We start from the raw sequence: 17,781 nt of genomic DNA on the forward strand, positions 1-17,781 counted from the left end.
CATGACATTCTTTGTCCTTTTACAAATGCGCCCATTCTTTTAATTTGAAGTAAAAGTTGGTGTCCAAATTTCCTGTATGAGGTGGCTCGTTTAACAAAAACTTGATGGAGGCCGCACAGTTCCGCTTTCTTGGAAGTCCAAGGCGAAAGTATTTTTTCCTTTATTTATTTACTTAACCCATTAATTTTTATTCGTAAGCCACCTAATTACCCAAATTCTTAATTTTGGCGCGTCTCCCACTTTTAACTAACGATTAAACGAATACCTCAAATTATTTACTGGTATTTTCCCACGCCGTACTGTAAAAGTTGGAGTATGTTCAACGTTTTATTTACTGATTCAGTCGTCTTTTGTTTCGTTTCGATTACTTTGATATATTAAAATCAAAGACAACGTTCTCATTTTATTGCTCTAATTAAACACCGAATCTATACTGGAGTGAAAACAAAAATAGCCTAAATAAAAAGTTACCACTAGATGGAGACATCATAGTCTTGTGTCAACTAGTATCCCAGTGACCATTAACAGACCTGAGCTACACATTGGGTTTTTTTTTTTACTTTCAGTACACTTTAGGAAATATATACATGGAATAAGGTTGTATTTCTAACCTTCTAGTTTTAGCAGTAACGTGTTTAGTAATAACGCTCCAATTTGCTTGGCTTTTTGCGAGCTAAAGGCTAATTGGTAGCTAATACAGTAGACACCGAATGCGCATCACGACGGTGCGTTCCGCCGGGGGACACACACGGCCAGCAAAGAGAAGCTGCTGTGTTTAGAAAATGGCCGACAGATTTTCTCGTTTCAACGAGGAGCGTGATTTCCAGGTAAAACGCCACTCATGTGCTACTTATTTTGTTTTGTGCGTCCTTTGTGATGTCTCGGGATACACATAAACCTGCCCGAACACTGACAGCTGATTCGTTTCTGCATCTGTTTGGGTCGTTAGCATTCGCAGCTAGCCAGGCTAACGGCAGTGCACTGCGGCTCTTGTCAAATTTCCCCGTCCCCCCTTTCGATGTTTCGGCGTTTTCTAAATGAACAACCAGCTCATTTATCAGCCGTAACACTCATCTCCCTTTGCAGCAGCAACTCCACTGACAAACCATGCAGCGATACATTCAACAATTGACACTGAATTGCTCTTTAATGACCTTGACCTGGATGTTTATCGACATATGCTAACAAGGCATGGCTAGTCAGCAAGCACGTCGCTAACAAGTGCGTTTATTGTGCATTCGCGTTCACATTACTATGCAATAACGGTGACGTTTTCTATATTGGTATTCGGCAATTCTATGGTCTGCACTTCGTAGTTGACTTCACCCAGCTGACTATTATTGATTGAAATAGTAAACTAACTGACGGTAGCATGATCTTAAAGCACAAACATTGTATGTCTTGATGCAGTTCAATCGGTCTAAGCGTAATGGCAGCAACATGCTGTATATGTCAACGAAGACATGTATAGACATGCTACATTAGCGTGGTGTTATCAGACTATTTTGATCAAATTTAAGGAAAAAGGGAATTATAAACTTGCATTAATACAGACAGTATATTACTGTCTTGTTACAGAGCATGCATTCCACCCTATCACCCGTTTAGGTAATTGGGTAAGGATTCCAATTAGGTTAATTTGTTGACATTGCTTCCCCAGTTTACGTCCACCTCCTAATGGGAAGTTTATGGGAGAAATGCAATCTGAATGTGTCTGTTGAGCAGCGTCCCGGTTCTGCACAATGTCACTGTCAGTATTCGGACTGGTTCAACCGAGGAGAGATGCCCATTTCCAAGCGACTGTGCGCCGGAAGCATCCGTGGATATTGCTGCAAACTGCACACTCCATTGACCTGCATTGTGCTTTACCCAGGCGGCTTATCTGGAGCGCTGGCGACACACAGCTCTGTTATTTTAGGTATAGAGCACAGACAGAGCTGGTTGAAACTCTATCGCTTCCTTTCTAGTGAAGGACATTCAAAGACTTTTCGTTGATTGACAAATCAGGCAAAGTCAAAATTGTAATCATGTCATAAGTACTGCTGCGACAATCAATTGATTCAAATTCAAATGAGGTTGAAAAAAAATCTCATCCATGAACTTTCGCAGGGATCGTTTTTCCACATGGACTAGTGTTAATGCAGTTTTAAAACCGCTGCGTTTCGAAAAAAAAAGATGGAGTAATGCACAGTCCTCCAGAGTCTGGAGAGTAAAAATATGCCGCGGATTAGCGGTGCACTATAAGCATATGTAGTGGTCTGATGGCAAAGTCACTCGCAGGAGAGTTACAGCGTGTGTGGGTGAGAAATCGATTTGTGCTTCTCCGGCATCTCCGCTCAACATAATCCCTCCCTCCCTGGCTTCACGGTTGCTGATGCAGGCTCCTGTTTTAATATGAATTAGTGGCCAGCATAGCATCAAATCACCTCATTGTGGGCTGGTAGATTGTGCAAGCGAAATCACATTCTCTGGCCCAGCAGTGTTAACCTCAGCAATTCCCAAACTGAACTGAATTATTTGAGAATCTAGCAAGATATTGTGATGGATTAGTAGGGCTTTGCGACATGGCCTCAGTTAACATCTTTTAATTTAAAAAAAATATGTCTCGGAAATCAGGTTTCCGATTTTAATCAGTTTTCCCCTTTGCTTTAAAAAAACCCCTCAATGACAATCAACTTTCACCAACATAATAGAAATAAATATTTCGTTACAGGTAAATGGAAAAAATACATCCTCTTGGAATCATGTCTCTCGTCAAATTCTGTCTGTATAGGAGAGGCAAGGCGATTTTGTTCAATTTGTGGCCTCCTTGCACATACCTCAGGTCAATCACTGTTTTTGCAACATATCAATGGGTACAATCTTTTTGTCAATGTTCACTACGATGACTGTCTGCCCTATCCAGCAAAGGGAGAACTATTTTGGATTCTTTGCATTTACTGCTCACGTGAAGGTTGGCGGACTTGACGAGATGCAACCTTCGCCTGTCCTCCGCAGCCCTAGACAGGAAGCCATCTGCCCGCCATACAAACACTCCTTATTTGGAGTCAACCAGCTCGTAAATTCATAGTCCGCTGCTTTGCGGTTGTGTGGCTCCCCCACGCAGGATGAGTGGACATGGCATTCATGTGTACCCTTTTAATCTTGGCAATACATTCTATTTTTGTTTGAAGTCGAGACAGACGATATCACATTTACACGAAATGTTCTGTAATTGCGGACAGTAAGGAAAAGAACGTTTCATGTATGTGAAATGGGCTTTTTAAATGTGTGTCGCTCAGGGCGGGAATCACTTTGACCAGTATGAAGATGGCCAAGTGGAGCTGGAGCAGGCATCCCTGGACAAGCCCATTGAATCGGTAAGGCAGCATCCCGTCGTCCCGCACCATTGGACCAGCTGTGAGAGTGGGTGATTGGTCCAGGCAGGGATTTTTGTTTTGTGTCAACGTTAAGCGTCCCCTTGACTCTCTTTAACCAATAGAAACGTGCATCTCTTGTCCCATTAATACTTCTCAAAGCCCCCCTAGCCCCTGTGTCGTCTGCTATCCATTTCCTGTGTGACGTTTAAGTTGATGGGATACATGCTAGGTAGATGTTTGGTTTGAGTTGAAAATAACGTCATCATTAGCCTTTGTTGGACTATGCGATGAGTAAAAGAATGGAGTGGATAAAGCACTGAGAGGAGCACCTGAATATGCTTCACACGAGCAAAGACAACACCTACAAGCGTTAAGCAGTGAAAACAAAAGTATCTCACAAAAATTACTGCAACGTACATTGAAAACAGGTTTCTGAAATGCATCAAAGAAAACAATGATTTTAAAACGTTGAGAAAACCTTAAAGATATGGGGGCGGGGTAGCAAAAATTTTAACCTGGATTTAAACGCATTTACACTCGGGGCTAGAAGGAATTTTGGCAGTCCCAGTTGGCCAAGACCAGGACCAGAAGACACCTGTGTGTCTTCTTGTTTCAACTTTATATCTTGATTTATTAATCCCCAACCCAGTCCAAATCATCGAGCAGTGCTTACTCCACTCCTCAAACAACAAAAGACGTATTCGGTGACGTGAACGGCTGCGTGCGTGCGTGTGTGTGTGTGCGTGTGTGTGTGTGAGACCGTAGTTTAGGATTTGTTTGTGTTTGTAGGACAGTTATCTTATTGTACACAACTTGGGGTGTTCGACATTTCTCTCCTGCAGCGAATTGGCTCCCCAATTAGCTAAGCAGCAATGACCCGGTTTGTATTTGCACGCTCTGCTTTCTTACTCCTGTCTCTAGGGTCCTTGTAACGCTTTTCTTCACTGTTGTTGTCTCTCTTTCTCGCTCTTACTCACCACTGTTACACTCTCAATCTCTTCTCTCTATCTCTGTCTGAATTTCTGTCTCGCTCCCTCCCTACTACACAGTGATTCGGTGTACAGTACCCTCTGTCATTCTGTGCTGGCATGGTGCTTGTGCAACTGGGACTGCATTTTCTTCTTTATTTTTTTGGCTAAGAGGCTCATAAAGAATAGCGCAGGCAGCTCTCTCTCTCTCTTTTTTTTTTTTACTGTCCCCCGTCCTCTCTGTCCCCTCTTCAAGTGGTCACTGAAACCTCCAGTTAAGCAGGCCCAAGCCGCTCTTTGCCTCCTTGCAGTCGAGCCAGCCCTCTTCCTCCCTGAACCGGTCAGACTGGAACAACAGCCAGCACCAACATATTTGAAACAATTGTTCTCTGTTCCGCACCGAGCTGCAACGAAATGGCTCTTTCTGTTTGACACCTATTCCAACATGGAGGGAGTCATCCACGAGTGTGTGGGTGGTGGAGAAATGCAAAAGGACGAGAGGTGGCCTGCTTACCTGGTTTGAGTGGCTCTTCTGCTCCTGCGCTATTATTTATGACTGGAGGAGGGTGGGGGGAGACACACACCGAGAGCTGAGCTGCAGTTGCCAACCATGCAACGTTGTTCGAGTAAAAAGTGGTCAAATGATCAAATGCAGATTTATGTGTTCAGTGGTACCTTGATTTCTGAGGAATGTCAATAAATTGTTTCTTTTAAAAAAGTGTCATTACTGCACATTCGGATAAGTCAGAAGCCACGTCAACTGCGCCCGAGCTGTATGCCCATTAGAGGGCGGGGCCATCAGGAACGTGTCTGCGTGAGGTTCAGAGACGTGAGTTTTGGGCTACTGTAGCCGATTGGTTCGTCGCCGTCAAACTTTAAAACACGTTCAACTTTTTACAACCGTTAAAATCTAGCAAACACCTTTGGAACCTTGAACGTACCCGGACGAAATGACGACTTTCGGGCCTTGCGCAAACACTCGCCAACCTTCACTTCTTGATGAGGGACGCGCTTGAAAAAGGCATTGAATACATCAATCCAAAAAAACCAAGGCCTTAATTGGCACTAAAATGTATTAAAAATGCAAACGTGATCATACAATTTTATGATGATCAATGGTATGTACTCTCAAATCTGCAAATAAACGAACATTCTTTCGAAAATAATGTACCGTATGACTCTTGCACAACCAACAAACCGTCAATGTGGTTTTAGTTGGAACTCGCAGCAACAGACGCATGTCATTTATGATTATCCATTAATCATATATGTAATATATATTTTGTATTTATTATTAACAGTACTGTAACATAGATAGGCCATTAAATAATGTATCATTTCAAATGGGATGAAAAAGTCTTGTGTTTAATCTTTCAAGGTACCACTGTACTTCGCAGAGCCCGATCATGATCGATTGTCTCACAAGCTCGTCTTATCTTTCAGTGAACGGTTCAGCGTGGCATCTCGGAGCCCCCTCCCCTCAACCTCTTGTTGTATGTCATTCATAGGCAGCTAGAGGTCTGTGGTACTTGACTGGGATCTTTGACTCGTGTCTTTACGCCTCTCTCTCTCTAACAATGGTTTTGCATTGCATGCGTGGTAATATTCAGTACGACACCACCGATTGTCGTCTTCAACCCCACCGCCCCCCTCTCCTTTTTTTACTTCCCTCCTCGATCATCCACCCCCACCCTTGTCTTACCCGACCCCCGCCACCCCACCCCAACCCAGACCGATATGCAGTGGGTACCCTCGGAGCCATAAAATGCACATCTGTACGCCAATCACTTAGACCGCCAATGATTTTTAGTGGAAACCAGATGAAGGGAACTTCTTTTCCCAATCAACCACACGAGTTACCGCTGACTTCCTTTACTAGTCCCTCACGTACCTTTTAAAGGCATTTTACTCGGCTACAAACATCAGAATGGAGAGGTAAGTATCCTGCCTGTATGTTATTAACTATTCTTAGAATAGAACATTCACTCGAGTCACAACGGTCCACCTTTCAGAATGGACCGTTGCACAAGCGCTTACTGGTGCTCGACAAGTTTTGAAATGTGGCCCGTCAGCGCACATGCTAAATTTGCCAACGCGTAGACTACTTTGTAGTCATCTCAGAACTTGACAAATGATTTTAGCTTTTGCCATTTATAATTCTCATGCCAAAATAATATCCACGAAAACCCCCCGATTTTTGCATCGACCGACGACGTTAGTACTCTGACGTCTCTCGGTGGGCTCCGCTGCATATCTCTTCCCACGGCCATATCTTTGCAAGGCACTGTGCCGGTAACAGCGCAGTGCACACAATCTCCAAAACCCGCCCTCCCCAGTTTGTAGAGGACTTTTGTTTGGATAACATTTTCTGCTTTTCTTTTCTCCTGTACTAACAGTTGGATTTTTGGGGGGTGATTTTTTTTGACATGCCTACCTTTTCTGTTTGTATACAGTATTGATTTTTTTTATGTAGCAGAGAGAAGCAGTTTTAGATTTATTCAATTTTTTTTTAAGTAGTAGACAAAGTTAGCAGAATTAAAGTTGAAAGCGTTTGGCTGGATTCTTACGTTGTGTCACGTGTGACTGTTTTTTTGACAGCCCAGTATTTTAAAGCCAGGTTCGTATGGAAATGCCTTCACTCCACTTGCACTGCTGTTGGACTCGCCGTCTTTGCTTCCATCCGTCCGTCCGTCCTTCCGTCCATTCTTCTGGTGCACTCGTATCTGTCGCTCCGACACGCAGCCGGCACCTCATCTCTGCCGCCAGTCACAAATCTCGCCCTAACCAGCCCTTCCTCTTTTTAAATGTAGACGGAAGGAAACAAGGTTTGTGCAAACACATTGAAGAATTTGCAGCATTGTCTTATTTTAATCAGGCCATTTGCTCGGGGAGCTTCTTATTAAACCGGCTTCTCTGAGCCTCTGCCCTAAATCAACAAAGATGCGATTGTAGCATAATCTGGCAGTATCGGACTGAGAGAGGCCTATAGGGTGGGTTGAAACATCCTATGCACCATACTTTGCAATGTCCCCCCCTAACACACAATGAAATCAGCGAATCAGGCTAAGAGGGAGGAAATGCTTCAGAATCCTCACGTTAGCCGTGTCGTTAAACACAATCATAGCTTTTTGTAATGGCCTTAAATTTGAGGTGCATTTCCATTAAGTGGTGTAAGTTGGTTCGGGGTTGGCTTGGTACTGTTTGGAACTCATCTATCGCGACCAGGAGTAATCTTGCGTAGTAACATTAAACCTGTAAAATAATCAACTGCTTGAAACGTTTGCATTTGTGTTCTTCCTGTTATTTTCCTCACGTTTCATGTTCGGTTCAATTTGATTGACTTAGCTGTGAACTATTTGACTTCTCTCAAGGCGCTATCCATGTTGTCACTCTCGGGCAGAATCCTCGTATCGTTTTAAGTTGGTGTCATATTTGAATCCTGTTAACATCAACACAAAACCACACCAAACTCGGGCTCAATTGATCATTTAATAAACTAAAAAAATGGCATAATTATCGACTCATTAGATTGCGCTCGCGCTAACCTCCTGACAGGACAAAAAAAGCCTTTGATATTTAACAAAAGCAAATGAGCGTGGTTGCATCATCTTCGCCAACTCTCTTTCAAAATTCTGAGGGCCGTCAATGATGCGGTACAAAAAAAAGGCGAGCTGAAAAAAGGTTGTCTCCAAGGCAAAAATAAATCTGCACGCACGCTTACCTTTCGTTGCGTGTGCTCCCTTCTGCGCGAAGCTTCACAGATATTTATTTTGAACAAAACTGACTGACTGATTACTTTTTACTCGTTGGTCTTAAATAGCAACCAGTCTTTTTGGCTTTGAGACAACGTTTTGCTGCATGGCTCCTGTGGAGTGTGAATCATGATCCTCACACCTCGAGAGACCAACTAAGCTCCACGTGAGCAAGCACTTGGCAACGAAAATTCTTTCTCAAGGAGAAATCTCAAAACGACTCGCGACCCGGTGTAGGGTGGCCGCCGTCTGCCTCGACAGATTGCAGTTACCTCCATCGCGGCTGTGTTGTACCACAACACCCAGCACAAGGTTGCCTGTGACTCATCAGTATTTTGGCACCTTCCAAACCACCTGACGATGGAGCTGTACCCTAACCGTACCACTTGGTGGAAACATAGATCTCAATTTCGACATGATAATCACACTTTTGACATGGGAAGTGGCCTCTTTGGGTTTGTTCAGACCTACCCGAGCTATGCTTGCAGAATTGTTAAATCGGAAGCGGTTGGCCTTGAAGAAGCCGTCCCAAACGAGGACTTTGTTTGGCTGAGATGCTGTGCAATGCTGCGTGTAACCGCCACTCCCTTTCACATGCACTAACCCATCCATATTTGTTTATCTTTCACGTCCCCGACCCAAAACGCTTCCGTCCGCCATGGCTTAGCCTGCTCTCTACTGCCCCCTGTACATCTCATCTATTCTTTAAGTAAAGAAAAAAAAACATCTAAAAAGGGCCCCATTGAGCCATCACCACCTTCTCTGTGCCTGATTCACCTGAGACTAACTCACGTTGGTGGCGTTAACACGCTCCCTCCACTCCCGCCTCCTCAGATGTATGTGCACCTTTGGCAGTGTGTTACTAATACCCAAGATGCTTTTTGTTAAAGCCATTGTAACAAAAAGCTGCATGCAGGGTTTTTTTTCCTTTTGTTCCAACCCCCCTTCACCTTACGTTTTCATGAACATTGATGTCAATCTCTTTGTGATTATAAATATCCTTCATCTTTGGTTTGTATGTTTTGCTTTTTTTTGGGGGGGGGGGCGGGGTAGAATGCAACACTTTGGTGAATGTTAGATAAGCCCGGAATAGTTATAATCACAATAGAACAACACTTTTAACTGAAGACATTTTCAGTGTCATTTTTATTTGTGCTTGAGGTTGTACTGTAGTGTTGGGGACAGTCTTGCATTTCACCTAATGTTTTCAGGTTTGCTTTTTATTTTTTCCTTGCCGACCCATACTATTGACATAACCGTCTCTGGAGACTTGCACATTTCAACCCAGAAATTTGGAAGGAATTCCTGTTGCGCATGTTCGTACGCTCCTGTTTGCGATTCATCTTCACTGGGTGGATTTTGGCAATAATATGCAACAATCCAGAACGATTAGACTTCAAAATGAGATGGCCTCTTTGCGAATGGTGTTTGGGAATATAATTATGAAATGAGACATCAAGCCAGGCTAACCAAATACCCACTTGTAGAGAAAGAAGTAGCATTGGAAATCATGATAATTATTAGCGCTTGTCCTCATTCGCCTTGCAGGTGACTGCAGCCTGCCCGAGCTGACTTCAGGCCGGTCAGTCAAAAAGTCATTTTTTAACAGGAGAGGCCTCCTACTAATAATGAACTTGTCCCTTGCTCGTGACTGTAGTGCAAAACTGGGCAAATGCACGAATTTGCAACTTGCATAGAAGGTCATTTAATCCAGTTAAGTGGGGTCTTTCATCTTAATAATACCAATTTCTATTTCCAAGAATAATAATAACTAACATACAAATAGAACATGCACAATGGCAATTTCCGATTTGTTTTCAGTGGTGCTATTTTTTGCATACCTCATCTCCCCCGTTTTGGCCTGCGCATATCCCCTTCACGCGTGCGCATTCTGTCCACCCCCGACCGGGCCTTGTAATGGTAATCCAAGGCCCCGCTAGCATCACTCCTGTCTTTTCCTCTCGCTTTTTTTTTCTTCTTTTGTGTATTTTATTTGTGACAGCTCCGTGTTTCATGGTGCTCCCCTTCCGCCACCCCCACCTCCTGTCATGGTTACAGAATCACAGCAAGCTTGGAGTTTCTGGTCGTCATTTTGTTAATGCAAGATTTCCATACTTGTTCTGTGTCACTTTTTCTTTGTTGACTAAGATCTTGCTCTGTAGTGGTTCATATCTATCTGTGTGCGCTTGTTTGTGTGATGCATATATTGCCCTTCTTCCTCCTTCCCCTTCCAACCTTTCGTGATCGATGTCATGGCCTTCGAATGGATGTTCACACACTCCCACGTTAGGATTTATTGTAGTGTACAGACTACACATAGCCTCATTTATTGGTGGTGGGGGGTGGGGGGGAAACCAACAACAGCGCCCCCTCAGACTCCCCACACTTGTGATGGAAGACACTGACGTACACTTTGTAGTTGACGTGGATGACGTTAATGATGACGATGGTGGTGGTGGTGGTTGTGCTGATGATCGTGTGAGCCGAGTGCTTTGTTGTTGTGTGAAGCGGGACTTCACGGCGGGAAAAGCGCCTCTTATTATTGGAATGTTTCTGGTTTCTCTCCTCTCTCCTATCTGCTAGGACAACATCGGGCACCGGCTGCTACAGAAACATGGCTGGAAGTTGGGCCAGGGCCTGGGCAAAACCATGCAGGGTAAGCGCTCGCTCATCCACGCAAAGCCTTACTACCAAACGTACACTGGTGCCATTCGCCAGTTCTCTCCGTTCACGTTTCCAGGGTCCTTATTTGTACCGGCAACACCTTCTTATGTCCATCTTGGGCAACTGGCCTCACTTTGTTGCTGTCCTTCTGCTTCCTCTCAAACTTAACATGGGAGGAAAATATTTTTGGAGCTGAATAAAGAAAGGGGTACTGGTGGCGATTCTTGCGAGTGGGAAGTGCATCTGATTTAAGGACATTCAGTTACCTCGAGTAAAATTCACGCCGGAGTGTTTTCAAGGATTTCGATTGTTAGCCTTCAGTTAATGAAGTTGCCTTGAGGTCAGTCGGCTCTCCTCTGCAGAGTTTACAGTCTCTGTTCTGGTATCATGAAATGTCCTGAACATGTTAATTTTCATTTAGGTTGCTTTTGGTGTCTTGTTGATCCAGTTCTGCACATGGATCAGAGGTCAAGAAATTGTGCCCAAGAGGTAGACTGGCTTTGGGTGGGCCGTAGCGAGCTTAGATCGCCATGGCGTTAGCGCAGTGGTGCTCTGCTCTTTGGATCAGAGTGTGTTTGCTGAGCCCAATGTGTCGTCTAAAACGCCCAGACACTTCCCATACTGCTTTTTTTTCTCCATCTTTTCTTTTAACCTTAACTCTTGACTTTATAGTTTGCTTTATGCACTCAGTCTGCAGTCTACACAAAGTGCAGCTTGAGTTTCCATATAATGTTCGGCATTTAAACTCCACAATGCTGCTGCCATCTGTACCGGCAGTTTCATCTCTCTCCCCCTCACAGCGTCTTATGTCCGATGAAAAGGGCGACTGATGTACATTGCTGACTCACATTTGGACACTTCATTGTGTTAAGCCAGAGGATGTGAAGATTGCTTGTTTCAGCTGTCTTGGCAGCCAACACCTCTGATTCAATTTCATAAACATACGTCATCCATCAACCGGAATATCATTCGACATGTCATCGAGGTCGCGTTCTGCACAGGTCAACAAGGAAGCACGAAAGCCCACTAAGCCGAACAAGTAGATAGAGCCATCAAAGACTTAAATTAAAATATATGCACGTAATAAAGGAATCAAAGTTGTATTATTTTGTATGAAATATAATGTCATGGTTATCTGTGGCCATCATCGTAAATTAATAGTACCTTAAAAAACACGCACACACACACACACAACAGGCCGATTAATCAGGCGGACCCTAAACAATAAGTCATTAGGGGGCTTGGCATCGCTGAAATTTGTCGGTGTGGCCTTGAGAAGGCGCCGCTATATTCTATCGAACACGTTAAGGATGTTTGCTTTGTGCGGAGGAGAGAGCACCACTTTGCAGAGGGCCGGCCCCGGGCGCCGCTGACGTGCGCTTACGTAAGCGTTCCTGCTTTGTGTGCAGATGTCTCTGCGGCAAAGTGCTGTCCACTCAGACAAATCGGGGGGTTTGTCCTCCTGCTGGATGCATTGACTTGCAACACAGCAGTTGTGTCTTGTTGAAGCGCCATGGTTGTAATCCTCTTTTGTCAACAGGGGTTTGCATTTTCAAGTGAAAAGCATTGTCCCCTTTTTAAGTTTTCCACTGTAATTGACTGTGTTCTTATTCTTCTTTTGTCCCTTTTTTTTGTCCCTTTTTAGGTAAGGTTTGTTGGATCCCTTCTGTATGTCAGGATGCGTGAGTGCGTGCTTGTGTGTGTGGGTGTGTGTTTTCTTTCTCCCACTCGGCAGTTCACCTCAGTGTAACCCCCCTTTATTTATTATTATTTTTCTACAGTATACTGTAGGCTATTGGCCTCTGTAAGCTTCCATCTCTCTGCTTCATAATCACTAAACATTGATCCAAATCCACCCCCCCCCCCGATGTGAAGCGCTTTGATTTGAGCAAAAACAGCAGTTCATTTAAATCAACGTTAGACGTAAGAAGCCGTGATTCCATCACACCCCCAAGAATCTTTATTTATCTCTAGCTCGTTCCTTTCCCTCCCTCTCTTTGTTTCGGCGGCTGCTACGGGGAATCAGATTGGCTGCGTCCACGGCTCAGACTTTGAATGGCTTGCAGAGTAGACCCAACTTCACCCCCCCCCCCCCCCTTCTCTGCTTGTTTGCCTGTTTCAACTTGAAAACAACTTGTGACACTTGGATGTGTGTGGATGTCACACGTCGGACTGATGAGATGTGTGTGTGTGTGTCTGCGTGCGTGCGAGCGAATGATTGTTACTGTAACTGAGCGGGCCATAGCGTCAACTTACAGGGAAAACCTCACCACCCTCCCACACCCTCAACATCTCTGTTGCCTTGGTTACACACACACTCCCACCCATCCTCCCCTCTTTCTTTAACCCCCTCCGCCCCCCTGCACGGCATGTTTGTCCCAGAGGTGCACCGTTGCCTGGCTCCGACTGTCACACTCCCCCTGGGCTTTAAGCAGTGTTGCTGTTCGGCGCATTAGGGTGGTCTTGCACAAAATGGCAGAATAAAACCTAGCACAGGAGTAGAGTGTGACTTATGGTTTTAAAGGTACTGCGTGCGTTGCATGTGTCGAGCCCTGCTTAAAGTCTGGCGGGTAAATTCTTCAGGTACGTTTGTGTGTCACGTCTTTATTGGGGGGAGTAGTTTAAATATGCCCCCCCTCCCAAAAAAATAACAAGCTTTGGATTAAGGGCTTTCTAACTTCACCAAGGCATCTTAAAAGGGGAAGATGGCGGTCATCCACAATCGAGACATTTGAGTTGACCACATTTTGATACTCCAAAACTGGATTCTGTTTTGGAATTGGTTCCATTAGCACCCTTAGCTTGTGTGCTTCTTTTATTTTTGTCTGAGCTGGTAAGATTCTCAGCCGTTTAAAGTTAATCCCTCACCCAGTAAAGCTCCTCCAAAATTCTTTATTCATCAAGGATGGGGAACCTTGAAAACAGTTCCTCTGAGGGTTTTGTTTGTTTGTGGAAACGCACGACGGCTCAGATAAACCGCTCCCGGGACCGTCTCTGGCCCACGGGCTGTAGGATCCCCAGCCCTGCACTATGTGGACACAAGTTTTGGCACATATTGTCTTACCTAGTGAAAAAGCGAGTTGAATCTGACTGAGAAGGCCTTCCTGCTGACCAACTTGCTAGTTGGCCTCTTCGCTACACCAAATCCTTTAAACAACGTTTTTAAGAACTTTTTTTTGGGGGGGGGGCATTGAGAGAAAACGGCCTTCCCTGAACTGTTCCCACTGAATTGGTAGTCTAGGATTGCCCTCGGTGTCTTGCTGGTGATGATGAAGATTTCAAGAGATTCAACCTCTGCCATTTGGCATCTTGTCCCAATACTTGCGTCCGTACAGTGTAGCTGCATTATCCCTACAAAGGGGAACGTTATTGGCACAATGGTTTGTGGGGCATATCCTGGTTGAGGGAATGAGATAAATACCAAAGAGCCAGGGCACTGGGACCTGTGGTTTGGAGATGGTGGTGAGAGGGAACCTGTAAGCACCTCGCTGTGTGTAAAGGGATGTGGGCGGATGGGGGGGTGTGTGGACACATTGACGGGCACATTAAGTCCCTCAGGTAATAATCCATCCCCCCAGCCAAGCTCCACAACTCCACACACACACACGCATCCACACGTACACACCCAACCCCGCCCTCCCTTCTCTATGTGTCTCAATCTTCCTGCTTAACCAATTGGTGTTTCTTTTTTACAGCGATTTGATCCTGCCCATGTTGTGCTGATGGTAAACTTAGTGGTAAATGTTATTTTATCCCCCAATTGAATTGTTTTTTTTTTGTTTTCTCCCATTTTTTGTTTCTCCTGTCATCACAGCACCAATGCTACTACATAGGCTTTCAATTCTCTCCGTATTAGTCCTCATTCTGCTGCTTGTATATATTATCATGCATTTACGTATTTCTCTTAGAACATTGTCATTTTGTTTTCAATTTTTTTCCTTCTTTCTTTTTAAAAAAAAACCTTGTGATTCACACCTTGTGATTTAGATGCACATCGTTGTTGTTGTCTGGTCCCTTTCTTTTTCCACTGGGATGGGTAATGTGGACGTTTTGTCACTGTGTTTGACGATTGGTGGTAAGATTTGGGATGCAATTGTTAATGAATCTTTTAATTCTGGGCTGGGCTTGCGACTCCATTCAGACAAACCACTGCAGTGGACTGACATGCATGCCAACCCCCTACCAGTGTACTTATTTCACTCTCTGGATCAGCATACCAGACAATCACCCATTTCACCCTTTTTCCCCTGAATTAAGGAATCGTCAGTGAGGCAGTCAGTTTGAATGTGCCTCTTTCACTGCACAGTATCCAGTCGGTTTTTTGACACACAGTTCGTGTAAAATTACCACTTCAGAAAAGTAGATCCACAGTTTCTCCACATTTTCATTTTATACCATTTGGGTATTGCCGCCACTGCCTTTTGTTTCCCTCAGCGACGTCCTATCTTGCAGTAATTACATGCGAGATGACAAATAGCAAGGTCGGGTGCTTTAAACCCATGAAGGAAACGAGTACGAGGTTCAGACATATCTTTGCCCCGGCACTGTAAAATACCTGAACACTTGGGCCTCTGTTATCGCTCCTATACACCTTTGTTCATTCGTGGAGAACATTAGTCAGGGCAACTCTCGTTGAATACACTCCTGAAAATGACAAAAATAAACACAAGTTAATGTTAGCTGAACTTATTGATGTGCATCAGTTGGAGATGGAGCAGTAATGGACTCCACAGTCTCAACCTTTGCTGCGCTGGTCCACTTTCTTGCTGCCTCTTCTTCTCCTCCGTTGTCTTGTTTCCAAGTTAAGTGGGCAAAAAGCAAGATGAGCTTTGCCCCAAACAGACACAAATAGAGTTGAGCTGGTCCAATCCAGGCTGGTACTGTGCAGTGGAAAAGGGTCAAAAGGATGTAAAGAGTTGACAGACACTGCAGTGGGCCTGAGAGTCCAGGCAGGCCGTAATGTTACAATGCCCATGCATTTGTGATTTCAGAATTGAATGTCATTGGGCTGTGATAATTTCTCCAAAGGAAGTCGAGGAAACAATTTCCCTGTTTTTGGCCTCCTATGGGAAGAAAAGCACTCTCCCTCGATATTAGTGCATTTATATTGACGTAAATATTTCATAAGTAACAGCCATGCAAAAGTATTAGTTGTTAAATAGTATTTACATGTCCATCCATGTAGCTATGTCATACGCCCAATGGTATATGCGCGAACGTGATTCACTGCAACCAAAACTGCGTGTGAGGGGGAGGGGTGGGGGGGGGGGGGGTGAAAGCTGAAACCATACTGACATTAACTGAAACGAAAATCAGTAAGACTGGTTGTTGTATCTGGCTGGTAAGAGGAGCAACACACACGGATCCATATATATATAAAGCATATGTATATATGGGAAATAGAAACTTGTGAGAATTCCCTGCCTATCTGTGTCTGTACCCCCTGACTACTCCCCCCCCCCCCCCCCCCCCCCTTCCATGTGTTCACGGGTAAGTATCCCCATCCCTTGCACTGTCACCATGGCGATACCTTGGCCTGTGACGTCACTACTGCTGTAGTTCATTGCTTGTGTCTTGTTTTTGTTTTTATTTGACTACAGTATGTCTTTATCTCAATCTGCTTTGTTTGGCTGATTATGAGTGGATTAAGCCGTTTACATCTCAATCTTCCAAGTAGTGTTGATTTCTTTTTTTTTTTTTAATTTTCTTTTGGTTGTCTTGTTGATTTTTTTTTTTCTCGACAGTTACTTTCCTTCTGATCTAGCTCTTTTCACAGCTTACGGATAAACTTTACAAAGAGGTTTGGGGCAACTATGTAAACTATAGACCGAGAAATCAGATGACACTCAGGAAGGGATGGTGATGCAATAGGCTGCAGAATACACAACAAGCTTTTGTTGTCCTCACGGACGATGTCGCTTGTGTGTGTGCGCGCCGACCTGTTGCCGCTCCCTTTTTGTCGACACTTAGATGATTAATTATAAGGCATACCACAAATTTGATAGTTATTGCACTTAAGCACATCAGTCACCAAGTAATCGAAACTTGCTATCTCATCAGTAAGCTGTGAGAATGGCTGGCGTTTGGTTCACTGTAGCTTTCTGGTCTCTTTGCACTTTTTTAAAAGGCTAATTTCTCTAACCCCAGCACCCTATGCTCTTAAAAGCAGGCTGTTTCCGAGCTGGCCTTCCACCCAGCAACTTTAAGAAACAACTCACCTTGTCATTTCTCTGTCTCTTGTTCCCTCAGGACGCACGGACCCCGTGCCCATTATTCTTAAATATGATGTCATGGGGATGGGACGGATGGAGATGGAGGTAAGGGCGCTTTATGTAGATGAAGCAGTTTCTAGCCTGATTCTTGTTGGATTGGACTGTAAGTAATGTCCTTTTTTTTTTTCAGATGGACTATGCAGAGGATGCCACAGAGAAAAGAAGAGTGCTCGAAGTGGAAAAGGAAGAGACAGAAGAGCTGCGGCAGAAATACAAGGTGAGCCCTGGTCTGGCCATAACTAGATCACCAAGCAAGCTCCTTTTAATCTTTTTCTGCATGTGCCTTTCACCGTCAACAGGATCAGATTGAGAAGGAGAAAGCAATTGCAAAAGCCCTGGAAGACCTGAGGGCTAATTTCTACTGTGAACTGTGTGACAAGCAGTACACCAAGCACCAGGAATTTGACAACCACATCAACTCCTATGACCACGCTCACAAGCAGGTAGAACTTGGGTGTACCCCTTCCGAATGGATGCTGCTGTTTTTTTTTTCTAAGTCAGCTAACCACGTTTGTGTTCCGTGTCTCAGAGGCTGAAAGAGCTCAAGCAGCGGGAGTTTGCTCGGAATGTGTCTTCGCGTTCCCGCAAAGGTGGAAAGAAACAGGAAAAGATGCTGCGTCGTCTTCACGAGCTGGCTGAGCAGAGGAAGCAACAGGACCGGTAGGATGTTTTCATTTAGTCTTCCGCCGCCCTCTACTGGCTAGAAATAGTTGATAAAGGCAGCGAATGCAGCAGTTGTCAGTTATTATCGCACTGCATTTGAAAA

At 44.4% G+C, this 17,781-nt stretch overlaps 1 protein-coding gene across 17 annotated transcripts in view; it reads left to right on the forward strand.

The window, feature by feature from the left end:
- Window positions 1-94: 94 nt before the first annotated feature.
- gpatch8 (G patch domain containing 8) overlaps window positions 95-17,781 on the forward strand; it is a 23,643-nt gene continuing 5,956 nt past the window's right edge. For 2 of the 17 annotated variants that reach the window (XM_052048602.1, XM_052048601.1), the window contains exons 1-7: window positions 95-827; window positions 3,282-3,359; window positions 10,663-10,735; window positions 16,993-17,060; window positions 17,146-17,232; window positions 17,315-17,458; window positions 17,545-17,675. In XM_052048602.1, the coding sequence (XP_051904562.1) occupies window positions 783-827; window positions 3,282-3,359; window positions 10,663-10,735; window positions 16,993-17,060; window positions 17,146-17,232; window positions 17,315-17,458; window positions 17,545-17,675 (626 nt within the window). In that variant the 5' untranslated portion in view covers window positions 95-782. Of the gene's footprint in view, window positions 828-3,281; window positions 3,360-4,201; window positions 10,736-12,388; window positions 17,061-17,145; window positions 17,233-17,314; window positions 17,459-17,544; window positions 17,676-17,781 lie in introns of those variants that run through there. The other 15 variants (XM_052048614.1, XM_052048612.1, XM_052048615.1 and 12 more) reach the window with 15 other exon arrangements.

This window comes from Hippocampus zosterae, chromosome 17, assembly GCF_025434085.1.
Source record: "Hippocampus zosterae strain Florida chromosome 17, ASM2543408v3, whole genome shotgun sequence".
Taxonomy (NCBI): Eukaryota; Metazoa; Chordata; class Actinopteri; order Syngnathiformes; family Syngnathidae; genus Hippocampus; species Hippocampus zosterae.